Source organism: Pagrus pagrus, assembly GCF_965226575.1.
Source record: "Pagrus pagrus genome assembly, chromosome: 18".
Lineage (NCBI taxonomy): Eukaryota > Metazoa > Chordata > Actinopteri > Spariformes > Sparidae > Pagrus > Pagrus pagrus.
The window spans coordinates 26198553-26217401 of NC_140202.1; the positions used below are offsets into that span (position 1 = coordinate 26198553).

General features: G+C 40.1%; 1 protein-coding gene across 1 annotated transcript; it reads left to right on the forward strand.

Moving 5' to 3' along the window:
- Nucleotides 1–1899: 1899 nt before the first annotated feature.
- On the forward strand, nucleotides 1900–16878 carry LOC311274224 (uncharacterized protein; the record flags this gene model as incomplete). The annotated part of the gene is made up of 5 exons (XM_084381715.1): nucleotides 1900–2022; nucleotides 3164–3277; nucleotides 3403–3553; nucleotides 3890–4050; nucleotides 4140–16878. The coding sequence occupies 5 exons, from the start codon at nucleotides 1900–1902 to the stop codon at nucleotides 16839–16841; spliced, it is 13251 nt and encodes a 4416-aa protein (XP_084237841.1). The 3' UTR covers nucleotides 16842–16878.
- Between the last annotated feature and the right edge of the window lie 1971 nt (nucleotides 16879–18849).

The following is an 18849-nucleotide window of genomic DNA, read 5'->3' on the forward strand; positions in this document are numbered from 1 at the left end:
TTTGGAGTCAAAGTTTCCCTCTTAGTTCAGCACTGATGGTTGGAGCTGAGAGGCTGCAGAGTCTAATCTGTGGATCGATACTGTGGATCACTTAACAGACGAAGGAGGCAGAAGGTCTCCGGGGGGAATTTTTGCCAGGAAGAACTCTAAATAGTCTCATCATTGGCTCCAGTGTCTGCCTGAGCCTCAGAACAACCGTCAGGAGCAGGACCTGGTGAAGGTCTTAGCAGATAAACAACAGTGTTTAACTTCTGTTTCTTTGCATTCCCTGATTCCCAAAAAGTTTGGAGGCTGTGTAAAATAAACAACAACAGAATCAGACTAACTGTGATTACTGACAACAGATCCTTTATACAATCATGTGTTTAACGAAGTGGTGAACCTCGCCCCATCTTTGCTTGTGAACGACTGAGCCTTTTGAGGATGCACCTTTCTTACCCAATCATGATACTATCACCTGTGACAAAAACACATTCACCTTACCAACTAGTCAAATTCGGCAGGTTGGTCAGTGACCTTAAGCTTCAAACTTTTACTACCCATCTAGAGAAGGGCAACGTCCAGCTAGACTTTGAAAATAAAGGCCCAGCGGTCAAGTTAGCAATAATACATAATATAAAATGACCGGTTAGACTTTCAAAACAAAGCCTGCTGACAAACAGTTCACATAGTATGACATACTGAGACTTTTGGACTGTTATTAACATTATCAAACGGTTGCGGTTTGATAAGGTTTAGGCTCCAAAACTACTTGATTAGTTTTAAAAAGATAAATCATTCTTTGGGTTAAAATAACTACATTTAGTCTCGCATGTAACTCATGTCATGTAACTTAAGTGACATGAGTTACATGTACTGTAACTTATGTAATTTATGTACACAAATCACTCCAACCCCATCCTGACTTGTACTTAAGTCGCACATTGTTCAGCTCTTTTGTGACAGTAGTTGCTAAAATTACCTAATGCAATTGTCCCGTTAGCTGTGCAGAACTTCTGAAGTAATCAGGTTGTGCTTAAGTCTGTTGAAACGAAGCTCTGTTTACCAAAATGTTATTATAAACAGATGTCATGTCAGATTGGTATTTATGGTACATTCTGGGTATTTTCTTGTGTGTGTGAACAGGAGCTGGTCGAAGGCTGAGAGGACCGGAGCCCGGTGCAGAGGACAACTCAGTAAGTGACTTCAGTTTGACTTAAAGTTAAATGAATGTTTTATTTTGTCCTTCTGTCATTAAAGGATTCTGTCTTGACTTCAATCAACAAAAACAGTATGTTATACACATATACACTAAGGATGTCCTGATCCACATTTTTTTGGCCCTGATGCTGATCCAAGTCCTTTCATATTAGTATCTCCGACACTTATATTTACCTAAATGTTGAATAAAAATGTGTCTGCCATTGAAATAGCAGCTGAAGGCTTCTAAATTTGGCACATTTTATTGTTCTTGTGCCCCTTCAGTTGACAAGTCATTAGGATTAATCCTCTCGGGAGCCATAATGTCTCTACACCAAATTTTATGGAATTAAATCAATTATTGTCGAGATTATTTGCTCTGAAACAAAGTGTTGGACAATCAGGCCGGCCAACATTGCCATCCCTGGAAACACACTACTAATGTGACAATTATTAAATGCCAAACAGCCAAACACCCAGTCAATGCTGCCTTTGGCATAGCAAGGTGTTATCACACTTGTGTGATCCAGCTTTCTCCACACCTGTTATGATTCATTCTGCAGGCGCTTCAACATTAAAAATGATTTTCAGGTGGCTGAAGAAGAGGAGAGAAAAATGTCTGACTGAAACTGACTCAGATGACACCATATCTCTTTTAAAATGATACCAAGCACTGTTTTGGGAATAGACCACGTGACTGTTTTTGTGCTGACTGACCTCATGTCCACACAGATATGTGACGAGCCATCTCAGTTCACAGAGGGAGAGAGACCACGCCCTCAGGGATCGTCCCCCATCGAGGAGTTTCCTGAAATTGAAAAATACAGCGAGAGTGACAAAGAGGTACAGAGCACCAACACGGACACAACAAACCAGGTTAAGACAATAAATCAGAAAACCTATTAACATGACCAAGAAATGTGGTTTCATAATCTTTCACCTCAACTGGGGAAACTGGACTTATTATGACATTTTAGAAATCAGTTTATTACAGAGAGCAGATTTTAACCCGGTTACTTAAATACTTGTAAACAAACTGGGTCATTCAACAGTCTATTTTGTTTATGCTGTAGACGAATGACAAATGAAGTTAGAAATATCTTGTGACCAGGAGAAACAAGCTCGTGTATTTGGAGCTGAGCACATCCTTGAATTAAAGACTGCTCCACATGAAGCTCTCATACACAAAATCTACTCAATTGTTAGAAAGTTTAAGACATAATCATTATTGGACTTTACAAAAGCTACTTTAAAAATCAGATTATAGTCTTGAATACTTTTGGTTACTTTCCTACAGGCCTCACCTGCGGGGGATGATTAAACCATACACATCTCTTGCTGTGAAGTTGTAAATACACTGTGTAAATGCTCACAATGGCTGCCACTCTCAAAAAAATGTTTTTCTGTCAGCACTTTTAAACTAAATATTTAATGCTCTTTTTCTTTATTCACAACCTTGAAGTAACCACGGCCTCTCAGGAAACAGTACCACTAATAGCTTGCTGTTGTACAAAATCTAGTAAGCACCAATGGGAATTTTTTAAATAAGTTGTTCCCTCAAAATGCTTTATTTACTCCCACAAATTATCACCGTCCATTATTTAGTTTTCCCTCTACGCTTTAACTATGGACAGCTTGCTTTTGATAGAAAATGATTTTGTTTTATGATGAATATGTATTGCTGCACTCAGAGTGATTTTAGGGAATGAAGCCTAATGGTAGGACTTATACTAAGTGTAGTGAATGTAAATATTACTAATTTAAGGGAACAATATAGCGTGGTGTAGTGATGTGGTTTAAGATGCTCATTGCTTTGCAGACTCCCATGTATGAATGTATGTACATACAGTGTATTACCCTTCATACAAGCCTGTTGATGAAATATCTCCTGTCGCCTTTTCTGTTTGCAGAAGCTCTGACTGCAACAATAATCTTTTTTGTTTCGTAAGAATTCAAAGATTTGTTTTTTTTATTTTCCTTTTAGTGTGAAGCAGAGCATGACCCACACCACAAAAGTGGCAGTGGAAAGAAAACTAAAAAGTCTGGGCTCGGGTCCATGTTTGAAAAGCGCTCAACTCCAAAGATGAGTAAACTGAAGGTGAGACATTCCCACCTTCTCCTCTCTGTACTCAATCTGTGAATCCCTCCAGGCTGTGCTGCAGCAGAGAGCAGCTCAGCTGACGGTAAAATGATTTCATCCTTTCAATGTTGATGTGTTGGCAGGAAGTTCCCAGCCCTGAGTCTGGGGTGATAGTGAAAACAGCCGAAGATGGATGTGCAGAGGGTCTCGTTTATGGTGGAGGGAAAGAAGGGATCTTCATTAAGCAAGTGGTACCAGAGTCACCTGCTTCAAAAAGTCTGAAATTGAAAGAAGGTAAACTAGCAGTTGGAGATAAGATACAGTTATAGTGACACTGCCTCTCCAATTAAAATGAAAACTAACAATCCTGGAAAATCACATTTTCTTGTTTGATTTTTAATTTTAGAATTTCAAACTCCCAGATCCATTGGAAATAAACACACAAACTCTTATTCAAAACCACAAATACAACTTTCAGAGGAAGTTGCACAGACTAATGACTAAGCATAGTGTATCTGTTTTTTTTGTTTTAATTATTAATTTATAAGTTCCCGATTATAAAAACAGATTCATAGACTGAAAGCCTTCTCATCCAAGTGCTCCTAAAATATTCTGCTCTTGTTTATGCAGGTGATCAGATTCTGAGTGCCACAGTGTATTTTGACAACATGTCATACGAGGATGCCATGCAGATTCTGGAGCACGCTCAGGCTTACAAAGTGAAGCTCTGCTTGAAACGCCAACCAGATATCGCAGAGACTGAACCAGCCATCGAATCTGACGTCATCCCTGTAACTATTTTCAAGTTGTCTACTCAGACTCTTTGTGATATGTAGTCTTGGTGCTAAAACTGACATTTCATATTTCTGTTGCTCAACAGGAGGACGACATCTACCCTCCAGATATGAGGGAACAAGGAAAAACCAAAAGGCGTGGGGATGCCCGCATTTCATGGCCTAAGTTTCCCTCCTTTGGAAAGGGAAAGAAGTCCCGCTTCACAAGGTCTCACAGTTCCTCAGAGGCTGATGAGCAGAGAAAGCTTGAGCTTAGTCCCACCACAAGCGACACAGAGTCACCTATAAAATCTCAGGATGCTCTCAAAGGCAAGAAGAAGCATAAATTAAAGCTTTCTAGTCTGAAAAAGAGAGGCCGCATAAGTTCATCAGAAGACCAGGATACAGACACAACGACTGGGCAGATCAGTGGCAAAATTCCCCAGACACATGAAACAACTGACATGCTTTCACCTGAGTGCCTCGAAAGCCCCTCAAGAGAAACACCAGAAGTCTACGTGACAGAAGGTCTGAAAGTAGTGGAAGACTTGAGACTTGAGCAAAATGATCAAAAACTCTCTGAACCTCAAACTGTTCAACACAAGGTGGAACTCATCACTTTAGATAGCACTTTGAAAACAGAAGATCTTACTGTGGCTCTGGCGGATAGAGAAATCTCTGATCCCAAGTCCCCTGATGGCAAGAAAAAGAAGAAAGAACGGTCTGAATTAAAAATGAAAATTCTGGGGAAGGATAAATCGAAGAAAGATGCAAAAGCAAAGTCCTCCCCGAAAAGGCTGAAAACGCTGGGAGCAAGTATTGAAATACCAGATCAACCTCTCATCCCGGGAGATCAACTTGCACTTAATGCCAATACCGAAATAATCACCAGTGAGAGTTCAAAAGTTATCTCAGGCAAAACTGTGACAACTCATATGGAAATGAGTGTACCAAAGGTGGAACTTGATATATCAGATGTTGCACGTATACGCAAATCTCCAAAGGCAGGTGAAGAAAAAATGAAGAAAGACAACGACATTAAACAAAAGCAAGAAATAAAGACAGGTCCAACATTCAAACTGCCTAAAATAGGTTTCGGTGACATTGCCACTGAGGAAACTATACAAAAAATAAATGTAAATGTTGAAGAATCTACAACAAAAATTGGAGATCCTTACGAGCAACTGTCAAAAAGCGGTCTGTCCAGAACACAACTTCCTAAACGTGAAGAAATTGAGATTCCAGGTATGGAGGACATGTCTAGGACCACAGCCAAAGGACCAAAAGTGCCTAAAGCTGGTTTTATGGGACATTATGAAGAACTTCAAGCTGAAACTGTACAAATGTCCATTGATGTCGACAGCGTGAAAGAGGCAGTTTCAAAATTGCCTGGATATAAGCTGCCTAAGGTTGACATGTCAGGAGTGCCTATTCCTGAAGACATTATTGTGATAGATGCAAATGCACAGAGAATATCAGTGAAAACACCTACTAAAGTTGTAGACACCAAAAAGAAACACGAGTCACACTTTGCGGAGTTTGACATTACTGCCTCTCGAGAAATCTCCAAGACGACAGTCAAACAACCGAAGATCGCACCTGCTGATTTAACCTCAGAGGAACTCATAATTGAGACCAAGGTACATTTAAAAACACCTGAAAAGAAACTGATTACAACTGAGGTCTTTAAACGAGAAGATATCATAATACCTGGAAAAGAAAGCATACAAGAGGTAACTATTCTTCAGGCACAAGATAAGAAATCAAAGAAGACAAAGATGACAACGGCTAGTTTTGGTATTGCAAAACCAGACATAAAAATCCCTGACATCGGATTTGATCTGCCAAAACAAAAAATCTCCAAGCAAGAAGGTGTTATGGCAAAAGGAGAAGGGAATATATTCATCCAAGAAGTAAAAACATCAGAAACTGAAACAAGGAAAGGCAAGGGACATATTGGAGGAGTCATATCTGATGTCAAAGTACCTGAAATTGATGGCATTGAATACATTGATTCAGTTGGTGATTCACCAGCCAAAAAGGAAGGTGACAGTCTGCTTACAGGTTTTGGTGTTAGTCTTGATGCTGCAAAGCCACATTCTGACATCTCTATTCCAGAGATCAGAGCTGAAGTAAAATATGCCAATGCAAAGGACCAAGCAATCAAACTGCCAAAATCTGGAGCAGTTACTGCAGACATCAGTGCAAACGTACCTGATGTAGATAAGGACATGAGCATTGATGCAGCAGAGATAAAAACATTTGAAAGAGAGGGAAAGGGTAGAAAGTTTAAGATGCCGAATCTTGACATCTCCATGCCAAAGGTGAAAGGACCTAAAACCGATTCAAGCCTAACAAAGAAAGATGTAGGAGTCACACTACCAGGAGCTAAAGCTGAGGTCAAACTTCCAGATTTCCCTGAGGCTGATGTAACACTTAGAAACGTACATGTTTCTATTCCAGAGCAAAAGATGGATGTTGAAAAACCTGAATTCGAAATCAAACCTCTGATGATTGAAGGTGAACTTGATGTACAAGGAGACAAGTTCAAAGTACCAAAATTTGGTATCAAAACACCAAAAATAAAAGGGCCTGAATTTGATTTAAGCGTATCAAAGAAAGATGTCAAAGTACCAGATGCTAAAGCTGAAGGGAAACTCCCACAAACCTCTGAAATTGACGTTACTCTTGGGGGCTCAGATGTTTCTATTCCACAACAAAAGATGAAGGTCAAAAAAGCTGAGGTGGAAATTAAACCTGTGCCAACTGATGGGGAACTTGATGGACAAGGTAGCAGGTTCAAAATGCCAAAGCTGGGAATCGCAATGCCAAAAGTAAAAGGGCCAGAAATTGATTTCAGCAAATCAAAGAAAGACATAGATGTGACACTACCAGAAGCCAAAGGAGAAGCTCAACTCCCTGATGTTGAATTAAAGGGACCCTCTGCAAAAGTGGAAATTAAAGCCCCTGAACTGAAAGGTGTAGCAAAGGATGTTGAAGGATCACCATCAAAATTCAAGATGCCTACATTTAAACTTCCAAAATTTGGAGTTGGTTCTCCAAACGTTTCTGTCGAAGTACGTGATATGGACAAAGATGTTAAATTTGATAGGGCTGACATTGATATTTCAGAAGAGGTACCTACAGGTAACATTGAAGCACCCAGCATTGACTTTGAAAGTCCATCAATAGATATGGAAGCCACTGGAATTGAACATGAGGGAAAAGGAAGCATGTTCAAAAAGCCGCACTTCGGGTTTTCTATGCCTAAAGTCAAAGGGCCTCAAATAAATTTGAGTCTATCACAGAAAGACGTAGATGTCACACTGCCAGATGCCAGTGCTGAGGTCAAACTCCCAGAAGCTCCCAAAGTTGATGTCACTCTTGGAAGAGCAGAAGTTCTTCTTCCAGAGGAAGATTTGGAAGTTAAAAGGCCAGAAATTAGAATGAAACCTCTGCAAAGTGAAGTTGAACTTGATGGGCAAGGACACAAGTTTAAAATGCCAAAGTTCGGAATGTCAATGCCAAAAGTAAAAGGACCTGAAATTCACTTTGGCCTATCAAAGAAAGATGGAGATCTGACACTACCAGAAGCCAAAGCTGAAGTCCAACTACCTGAAGTTGAACTGAAAGAACCTTCAGCTGAAGTAGAAGTTAAAGCTCCTGAGATCAAGGTTAAGACAAAGCATACAGAAGGATCACCATCAAAATTCAAGATGCCGTCATTCAAATTACCAAAATTCGGAGCTGGTACTCCAAGTGCCACCATAGAAGTGCCTGATACAGACAAAGATGTCAAAATCGATGGAGCTGACATAAACATCCCTGAAGAAGGCTCTGCAGTTAATATTGCAGCACCCAACGTTGACGTTGAGGGACCTTCAATAGATATAAGTACAGGAACTGAGCAGGATGGGAAAGGAGGCAAGTTTAAAATGCCAACTCTTGGTTTCTCTATGCCAAAGGTGAAGGGACCTAAAGTCGATTTAAGCCTGTCAAAGAAAGATGTAGATGTCACATTACCAGAGGCTAAAACTGATGTCACAGTTCCAGAGGTTGATCTTGGAAAAGTAGATGTTTCAGTTCCAGAGGCTAAGATCGATGTTCCAGATGCTAAAGCTGAATTTAATCTTCCAGGCGACCATAAAATTGCTGAAATGGAGCCACCAGAGTGGGAAGCAGAAATGGATGGTCATGGTGGGAAGTTTAAAATGCCCAAGTTTGGAATCAAAATGCCAAAAGTTAAAGGGCCTGAATTTGATTTTAGCTTATCGAAGAAAGACAGAGATGTCAACTTACCAGAGACAAAAGCTGATGTCAAACTTCCAGAGGTTGATCTTGGAAAAGTAGATGTTTCAATTCCAGAGGCTAAGATGGAGGTTAAAAAACCTGAACTGGAAATGCAGTCCTTGCAGATTAAAGGAGAACTTGAAGGAAAAGAAGAAAGGTTCAAAATGCCAAAGTTTGGAATCAAAATGCCCAAAGTAAAAGGGCCAGAATTTGACTTATCAAAGAAAGATGCAGATGGGACATTACCAGAGATAAAACTTGAGGCCAAACTTCCAGATGCCCCTAAATTGGATGTCGGTCTTAGAAAAGCAGAAGTTTTGGTTCCAGAGGTAAAGGCTGAAGTTGAAAAACCTGAGCTGGAAATTAGACCCTTGCAGACTGAAGTTGAAGGACAAGGAAGCAGGTTCAAAGTGCCAACGTTTGGGATTGCAGTGCCAAAGGTGAAAGGACCTGAGTTTCATCTAGGCTTCTCAAAGAAAGCTGTAGATGTCACACTACCAGAAGCCAAAGCAGATGTCAAATTAAAAGAACCTTCAGCTAAAGCAGAAATTAAAGCTCCTGAAATTGAAATTGTAGCTAAAGGTACAGAAGTATCATCTTCAAAATTTAAAATGCCAACTTTCAGTGTCTCTATGCCTAAAGTCAAAGGGCCTGATATACATTTAAGCTCATCAAAGAAAGGCACAGATATCACTTTACCAGGGACTAAAGCTGACTTCGAACTCCAGGAAGCCCCTAAAACTGATGTAAGTCTTGGAAAAGCAGAAGTTTTGACTCCAAAAGCAAAGGTGGAAGTTCAAAAACCTGAAGTGGAAATCAAACCTTTGCAGACTGATGTTGAACTTGATGGACAAGGAGGCAAATTCAAAATGCCAAAGTTTGGATTTACAATGCCAAAAGTAAAAGGTCCTGAAATTGATTTTAGCCTTTCAAAGAAAGACGTAGATGTGACACTGCCAGAGGCTAAAGCTGAGGTCAAACTCCCAGAAGCTCCTAAAATTGAAATAGATATGAAAGCACCAGAGTGTGAGGCAGAAATCGATGGGCAAGAAGGCAAGTTTAAAGTGCCAAAGTTTGGAATATCCTTGCCAAAAGTAAAAGGTCCTGACATTGATTTAAGCCTCTCAAAGAAAGATCAAGATGTGACACTACCAGAAGCTGAAGTTGATGTCAATCTACCTGATGTTGAACTACAACAACCTTCTGCTAAAGTGGAAATGAAGGCAGCTGAGATTGATGCTCCATTAGTCAGTATGAAAGGATCACCATCAAAATTTAAAATGCCAACATTCAAATTTCCCAAATTTGGAGTTGCAACTCCAAATGTCAGCGTTGAAGTACCTCACAAAGATGTCAAAATCGATGGAGCTGATGCGAGCATTTCTGTGCCACACACAGATGTTGATGTACCAAAAGTCAAAGCAGAGGTCCATCTGCCAGAGGTTGAAGTCAAAGAACCTTCAGGTAGTGTTGTGATAGAGCAACCATCGGGTGTTGAGGTAGATGCAAAAATGAAAAAGTCAAGGTTTTCACTGCCCAGATTTTCTTTTTCAAAACCAAGTGTAAAGGCCCCAGAACTTGATGTCAGCCTTCCGGATGTGAACGTTGCAATTCCAGAGGGAAAGGTGGAAGTGAAAGGAGGGGGAGTGGACATGAAACCACCAGAGTGTGAAGCAGAAGTTGATGGGCAAGGAAGCAAGCTTAAGAAGCCAAAGTTTGGAATCACAATGCCAAAGGTAACAGGACCTGAAATTGATTTAAGTTTATCAAAGAAAGATGTAGGTGTGACACTACCAGAAGCCAAAGCTGAAGTCAAACTTCCTGACATTGATCTGAAAGAACCTTCAGCTGAAATGAAAATTAAGGCTCCTGAGATCAAGCTTGAGAAAAAGGATACAAAAGGATCATCGTCGAAATTTAAGATGCCAACATTTGAACTACCAAAATTTGGAGCTGGTACACCAAGTGCCACCATAGAAGTGCCCAATGTGGACAAAGACATTGAAATCGATGGAGCTGACATTAAATTTCCTGAAGAAGTTCTGACAGTTCACATTGCAGCACCCGGTATTGACACTGAAGGCCCATCAATACATATGAAAACGGCAGGAACTGAACATGAGGGAAAAGGACGCAAGTTCAAAATGCCGAGTCTCGGTTTTTCTGCGCCTCAAGTCAAGCGACCTGACATTGATTTCAGCTTATCAGAGAAAGATGTTGATTTGACATTACCAGAAGCCAAAGCTGAAGTCAAACTCCCTGAAGTTGAACTGAAAGAACCTGCAGCTGAAGTAGAAATTAAAGCTCCTGAGATCAAGGTTATGACAAAGAGTACAGAAGAATCACCATCAAAATTCAAGATGCCGTCATTCAAATTACCAAAATTTGGAGTTGCAACTCCAAGTGCCACCATAGAAGTGCCTGATACAGACAAAGATGTCAAACTTTGTGAAGCTGACATGAGCATTTCTGTCCCACACACAGATGTTGATGTACCAGATGTTAAAGCAGAGGTCCATCTGCCAGAGGTTGACGTCAAAGAACCTTCAGGTGGTGTGATAGAGCAACCATCGGGTGTTGAGGTAGATGCAAAAATGAAAAAGCCAAGGTTTTCACTGCCCAGATTTTCTTTTTCAAAAGCAAGTGTTAAGGCCCCAGAACTTGATGTCAGCATTCCAGATGTGAACGTTGCAATTCCAGAGGGGAAAGTGGAAGTGAAAGGAGGGGAAGTGGATATGAAACCACCAGAGTGTGAAGCAGAAGTTGATGCGCAAGGAAGCAAGCTTAAGATGCCAAAGTTTGGAATTACAATGCCAAAGGTAACAGGGCCTGAAATTGATTTAAGTTTATCAAAGAAAGATATAGATGTGACACTACCAGAAGCCAAAGCTGAAGTGAAACTTCCTGACATTGATCTGAAACAACCTTCAGCTGAAATGAAAATTAAAGCTCCTGAGATAAAGCTTGAGAAAAAGGATACAAAAGGATCATCATTGAAATTTAAGATGCCAACATTTGAACTACCAAAGTTGGGAGCTGGTACACCAAGTGCCAATGTAGAAGTGCCCAATGTGGACAAAGATATCAAAATTGATGGAGCTGACATTAAAATTCCTGAAGAGGTTCTCACAGTTGACATTGCAGCACCCAGTACTGACATTGAAGGCCCATCAATACATATGAAAACAACAGGAACTGAACATGAAGGAAAAGGAGGCAAGTTTAAAATGCCAAGTCTCGGCTTTTCTGGGCCTACAGTCAAGCGACCTGACATTGATTTAAGCTTATCAAAGAAAGATGTAGATGTGACACTACCAGAAGCCAAAGCTGAAGCCCAACTACCTGAAGTTGAACTGAAAGAACCTTCAGCTGACGTAGAAGTTAAAGCTCCTGAGATCAAGGTTAAGACAAAGAGTACAGAAGGATCACCATCAAAATTCAAGATGCCGTCATTCAAATTACCAAAATTCGGAGCTGGTACTCCAAGTGCCACCATAGAAGTGCCTGATACAGACAAAGATGTCAAAATTGATGGACCTGAGATTAAAATTCCTGAAGAAGTTCTCACAGTTCACATTGCAGCACCCAGCATTGACACTGAAGGCCCATCAATTCATATGAAAACAACAGGACCTGAACATGAAGGAAAAGGAGGCAAGTTCAAAATGCCAAGTCTCGGTTTTTCTGGGCCTACAGTCAAACGGCCCGACATTGATTTAAGCTTATCAAAGAAAGATGTAGATGTGACACTACCAAAAGCCAAAGCTGAAGTCAAACTCCCAGAGGTTGAACTGAAAGAACCTTCAGCTGAGGTAGAAGTTAAAGCTCCTGAGATCAAGGTTAAGACAAAGAGTACAGAAGGATCACCATCAAAATTTAAGATGCCGTCATTCAAATTACCAAAATTCGGAGCTGGTACTCCAAGTGCCACCATAGAAGTGCCTGATACAGACAAAGATGTCAAAATCGATGGACCTGAGATTAAAATTCCTGAAGAGGTTCTCACGGTTCATATTGCAGCACCCAGTATTGACACTGAAGGCCCATCAATACATATGAAAACAACAGGAGCTGAACATGAAGGAAAGGGAAGCAAGTTCAAAATGCCAAGTCTCGGTTTTTCTGGGCCTACAGTCAAACGGCCCGACATTGATTTAAGCTTATCAAAGAAAGATGTAGATGTGACACTACCAGAAGCCAAAGCTGAAGTCAAACTCCCTGAAGTTGAACTGAAAGAACCTTCAGCTGAAGTAGCAATTAAGGCTCCTGAGATCAAGGTTAAGACAAAGAGTACAGAAGGATCTCCATCAAAATTTAAGATGCCGTCATTCAAATTACCAAAATTCGGAGCTGGTACTCCAAGTGCCACCATAGAAGTGCCTGATACAGACAAAGATGTCAAAATCGATGGACCTGAGATTAAAATTCCTGAAGAGGTTCTCTCGGTTGACATTGCAGCACCCAGCATTGAAACTGAAGGCCCATCAATACATATAAAAACTACAGGATCAGAACATGAAGGAAAAGGAGGCAAGTTTAAAATGCCAAGTCTCGGTTTTTCTGGGCCTACAGTCAAGCGACCTGACATTGATTTAAGCTTATCAAAGAAAGATGTAGATGTGACACTACCAGAAGCCAAAGCTACAGTACAAGTCCCTGATGTTGAACTGAAAGAACCTTCTGCCAAAGTGGAAATTAAAGCTCCTGGAATTGATGTTCAGATGAGTAATGTTGACGGATCACCATCAAAATTTAAAATGCCAACATTCAAATTACCTAAATTTGGAGCTACTGCTCCACAGGTCAGTGTGGAAGTACCTGATGTCGACAAAGATATTAAAATCGATGGAGCAAAGCTGGAAGTATCAAAAGAGGGAGCTAAGGTGGATGTCACAGCACCTAGCATTGACAAAGAAGGCGTATCTGTAGATGTGAAAGCTAAAGGAGGTGAAGTGGAAGGATCAGGAAGCAAATTTAAAATGCCAAAGTTTGGCATCTCAGTGCCCAAAGTTAAAGGACCAGAAATTGATTTGAGCTTGTCAAAGAAAGACACAGATGTCAAACTCCCAGAGGCCAAAGCTGAAGTTCAACTTCCAGATGTTAAAGTAAAACAGCCATCTGCTAAAGTGGAGATTAAAGCTCAAGCAGGTAGTGTTGAAGGATCCCCATCAAAACTTAAAATGCCAACATTCACATTACCTAAATTCGGAGCATCTACTCCAAAGGTCAGTGTGGAAGTACCTGATGTAGACAAAGATATTAAAATCGATGGAGCAAAGCTGGAGGTATCTAAAAAGGGAGCTACAGTTGATGTCACAGCACCCAGCATTGACACAGAAGGCTTATCTGTAGATATGAAAGCTAAAGGAAGTGAAGTGGAAGGATCAGCAAGCAGATTTAAAATGCCAAAGTTTGGCATCTCAATGCCCAAAATTCAAGGACCAGAAATTGATTTGAGCGTGTCAAAGAAAGATGTTGATGTCACAGTACCAGAAGCTAAAGCTGAGGTCAAACTACCCAAAGTCAAAGAACCTGAAGGTGCCATTTCACTACCAGATGCACCTACAGTTGAAGTTGAAGGTAAGGTGACACGACCAGGCTGGGCTTTTCCTACATTTTCATTTTCAAGAACAAGTGGTAAAGCTTCTGATGTTGATGTGAACCTTGAAACACCCAGAGTTGATGTTACAGTACCAGAGGCCAAAGCAGAAGTCTGTCTGCCAGATGTTGAAGTTCAAGGACCTTCGGGGGCTATTTCAATGGCAGAGCCTCCTGCTGCAGAACTTGATGCAAACTTGAAAAAAACAACATTTTCACTACCTAGACTCTCTTTTTCAAAGTCAAGTGTTAAAGAACCAAAAGTCAGCGCAGAACTTCCACATGTAGATGTTTCTCTTCCAGAAGGAAATGTGGTAGTCAAACAACCTGACGTGGAGCTTAAGCCAGGAGAGGGTGATTTACAATTAGACGGACAGGGAAGCAAGTTTAAAATGCCAAAGTTTGGCATCTCAATGCCTAAGGTTAAAGGGCCTGAAATCGATTTGAGCTTGTCAAAGAAAGATGTCGATGTCAAACTCCCAGAAGCAAAAGCTGAAGTTCAACTTCCGGATGTCAAAATGAAACAACCATCTGCTAAAGTGGAGATTAAAGCTGCGGAGATTGAAGCTCAAGCAGGTAGTGTAAAAGGATCACCATCGAAACTTAAAATGCCAACATTCACATTACCCAAATTTGGAGCATCTAGTCCAAAGGTCAGTGTGGAAGGACCTGCTGTGGACAAAGACATTAAAATTGATGGAGCAAAACTGGAGGTATCTAAAAAGGGAGCTACGGTGGATGTCACAGCACCCACCATTGACACAGAGGTATCTGTAGATGTGAAAGCTAAAGGAAGTGAAGTGGAAGGATCAGCAAGCAGATTTAAAATGCCAAAGTTTGGCATCTCAATGCCCAAAGTTCAAGGACCAGAAATTGATCTGAGCTTGTCAAAGAAAGATGTTGAAGTCACAATACCAGAAGCTAAAGCCGAGGTCAAACTACCCAAAGACAAAGAACCTGAAGGTGCTATTTCACTACCAGATGCACCTACAGTTGAAGTTGAAGGTAAGGTGACACGACCAGGCTGGGCTTTTCCTACATTTTCATTTTCAAGAACAAGTGGTAAAGCTTCTGATGTTGATGTGAACCTTGAAACACCCAGAGTTGATTTTACAGTACCAGAGGCCAAAGCAGAAGTCTGTCTGCCAGATGTTGAAGTTCAAGGACCTTCGGGGGCTATTTCAATGGCAGAGCCACCTGCTGCAGAACTTGATGCAAACCTGAAAAAAACAAAGTTTTCACTACCTAGACTCTCTTTTTCAAAGTCAAGTGGTAAAGCACCTGCAGTCAGTGCTGAACTTCCACGTGTTGATGTTTCTCTTCCAGAGGGAGAAGTGAAAATCAAACAAACAGAAATGGAAATCAAAGCTCCTGAGCTTGAAGCTGAACACGATGGACATGGAAGCAAGTTTAAATTGCCAAAGTTCGGCATTGATTTAAAAACGTCACAGAAAAATGTAGACATCACACTGCCAGAAGTTGAAGCAGAGGTCAAACTCCCTGAAACTGAAGTCAAGTCTTCAGCTAGTGTGAAAGGTTCTGAGACTGACGCTAAGTCAAAAGATGTTGGAGGATCATCATTAAAATTTAAAATGCCAACAATGAAAATGCAGAAATCTGGAAGTGCTACTTATGATGTCACTGTAGAGACACCTGATGTAGACAAAGCAGCTGAAACTGATGGATCTAAAGTTAAAACGGATGTGTCTGTCAACATCAAAGGTCCAAGTCTTGATATTAAAACGGATGTGTCCAACGCAGCAGTAACGGATACAGAAATACCAAAGACTGAACCGGACAGTGTGGTTCTTGGCTCTCCAAGTAAATTCAAACTACCATTATTTAAAATGCCAAAACTGAGTTTCTCCAGAACCAAATCAGAGGACGAACATGTCCCTGTTGAGACTGAAAGCAAAGAAGATCAGCTGAAAATGGAAGTTGAGCCGAAAGGAGAAATGAAATCACCAAAAATGTCTTTGACGTCATTCGGTGAGATCCTCAGGAGTATTGATGTTGAATTTGATGTTCCAAAAGCAGAGAACGAGGAAGAAAAACTTGAAACCTCAAAGGACGTTCATGAAACTGATGGATCTGGTGGAAAGCAGTTAGAGCCAAAGGAAAAGGACACAAATACAAAGCAAGAGACAGTCAAAAGTCCTGAGAGGACGGGTTGGTTCAAGTTCCCTCGGTTTGGACTGTCCTCCCCTTCAGAACCTGCAAAGATTTCTGAAAAAGATGAGCACAAAGATGAGAAGAGCCCAGCAGATGAGGAACCAAGCCCCACCTGTTCTGTCCTGTCGTCAGATGCCTTCGCTGATATTAGCTCTGCAATGACAAGTGAGCATGCTGGCCTGTCTTTATCGTCTCCAACCAAGGTGACTGTCAAATACTCTGATCCTACCGTCGCAGCAGGGCTTGGAGAGACGCACAGTAACGTCATCACTTCCACCACGAGGACGGAAGTGATCTCGGTCGAGCCCAACTTACCTGAGAAAATCACCATTCTGTCATCTGGAGTTTCATCCTCATCGGACGACACGTACCACCTGGCATCTGGAAAAATACATGTCATTACATCAAACATACAAGCAACCCCAGCAGCCCAGCAGGCCAAGCTACTAACTGATGTCCAAATCCAATCAGCTGGAGACTTTCCCCTGAAATCGGGGGCAAACGAAGCTGCATCGTGGACTGTGGAGGAATCACAGAGCGGCAAGACAACGGTGATGGGGAGGCATTTCGTCAGGGAGACATCAAGTGAAAGAAGCGAAAGCAAAGAAACAATTGTCATAACTAAACAAATCACACATGTGTTTGACTCTTCTGAGCCGATCTCAGGTGAGACGGCTTCATCCATTCAACGACTGAGAGACTCTGTGCACTCTGACAAAATGAGGTTCTTTGACGGAGCTAAAAAGTGAAATAATTTCATCTAAATTATGTCAGAAGATAGACGTTTAACTTACCAATCACAGGGAAGATTTTGTCAGCGCTCAGGTGTCAACTTCAATCTCTGGTTGCATTCTGTTGACCTGTGAAGAGATGGATTAATGTTTTTCACGCTGACGATCTGGTTAAGTTGTTAATAAACTGTGTAACTGAGTGCCCTTACTGCAAGTTAAGACGAGGCTTGACCAAATATCTTTGCTTATAATGTTGCAAAAATAAAGTAAGCCATGTCCTTTGCTTATGAACACTTATAATATCTTTGTCGTTTGATAGTTTTTAATGTACAACACTGATCCGACTTACTCGTGCTCTTATTTGTCGATTGATAATCACCAGTGCATTTGATTTAAAAACAGTTGAACAGCACTGTTGCATAAATCGATCAATGTGACTGACATTCCAAAATATGTTTACAATAATTTCACTGTAAAGTTGACTCGTGAACACCTATAATACAACAGTGCGGTATATTATAGAAAAATGAATATGTATCACCAAGATATTCTTGTTGCTGTAGCTAAAAATGTAAAGAAACAATAGCAAAGCTGAGCTGAAAACGCTTATGATAGAATACAGCACTGCTGCAACTATATTTTTATTAATATTTTTGCTTAGAAGCTAATTTGCTACAGTAAAAATAAAACCTATGGTATGTTTTCTTGCAATATCGCTGTACAAAGTGGGAATATTAAACCGGCTGTGTAAATAGCTTTTAATGATTTCTGGAGTTTTATCTGATTACTGCTCTTCTCTTTGAAATCTAACTGAATGTTTGCAAAGTTATATACAATAAATAAATATGATTATATGCAAACCCGTGGTTGACAATGATGAGTTATGTTTTGTAATCCAGGTCCGGTGGGTGTCAAGTTTGGCTTTTAGCCTCAAATACATTAAAGTTGCAGGGATTATTCGATCAGTTGTTAACTACTGAATTATTGGAAACTATTTTTTGATAATAGATAATCAGTTTGAGTAGTTTTTTTAAGAAAATAAAGTCAAAATTCTTTGATTTCAGCGTCTTAAATGTGAATATTTCCTTTTCTCCCCTACTCAATGACAAATAAACTGAATATTCTGACATTTGAGGACGTCATCTTGACATTTTTCAACATTTTATGACAACTCATTTTTTTAGTGCTGTCAACGATTAATCAATCAGTTGTCAACTATGAAATTAATCAGCAACTTTTTTAATAATCGATCAATCGGTTTGAGGCATTTTTTAAAGAAAAAAAGAGTCAAAATTTTGATTCAAGCCTCTTAAATGTGAATATTTTCTGGTTTCTTTCCTCCTCTATGCCAATAAACTGATGATCTTGAAGTCTATAGGTGGTGGACAAAATAAGTCATTTGAGAATTAGACTTTGGGAAACACTGATTGACATTTTTCACCATGATATAGATAAAACAAACAAACAATTGATTAATCAGGGAAATAATTGACAATGAAACTAGCTGTAGCTTAAACAGGTGTTTCTGCTGAAAAAGGTCAAATTTTGTGACTTTCCAGTCCACAAAGTTTCAAATTAACACACTTTTTAGTGCTGTCAAATCTGGTTAAAATGATAATAAATAAATAAATATAAAATCTGAATATTATACTGTCTTACCAGTTGAGCAAAAATGAGAGGACATGTCTTTGAAAACAATATGACATTATTTAAAATATTATTACCACACTACACTGTCAAATGAAGCATTAATACATTTGCTCACTGGAGGGAGACAAAGCTCACAAATATAATGTCACTATCTGTGTCTTCTTGTTATAAAATAAAAGGTTAGAAAAGCGATTTATTTGTGTAAGACTCAAGGAAACCTCTCCTTGCTAGCTTAATGACAAGAAAGTAACGTTAGCATAATTTCCTCGCCATTAGCTGTGATGCTTTGTTAATAGTTGGCATTATATAACCCTCCAATAACTTCACTTAAATGTCATCACATAAAATAGCCCCATAAAAAGAGAATACATCTACG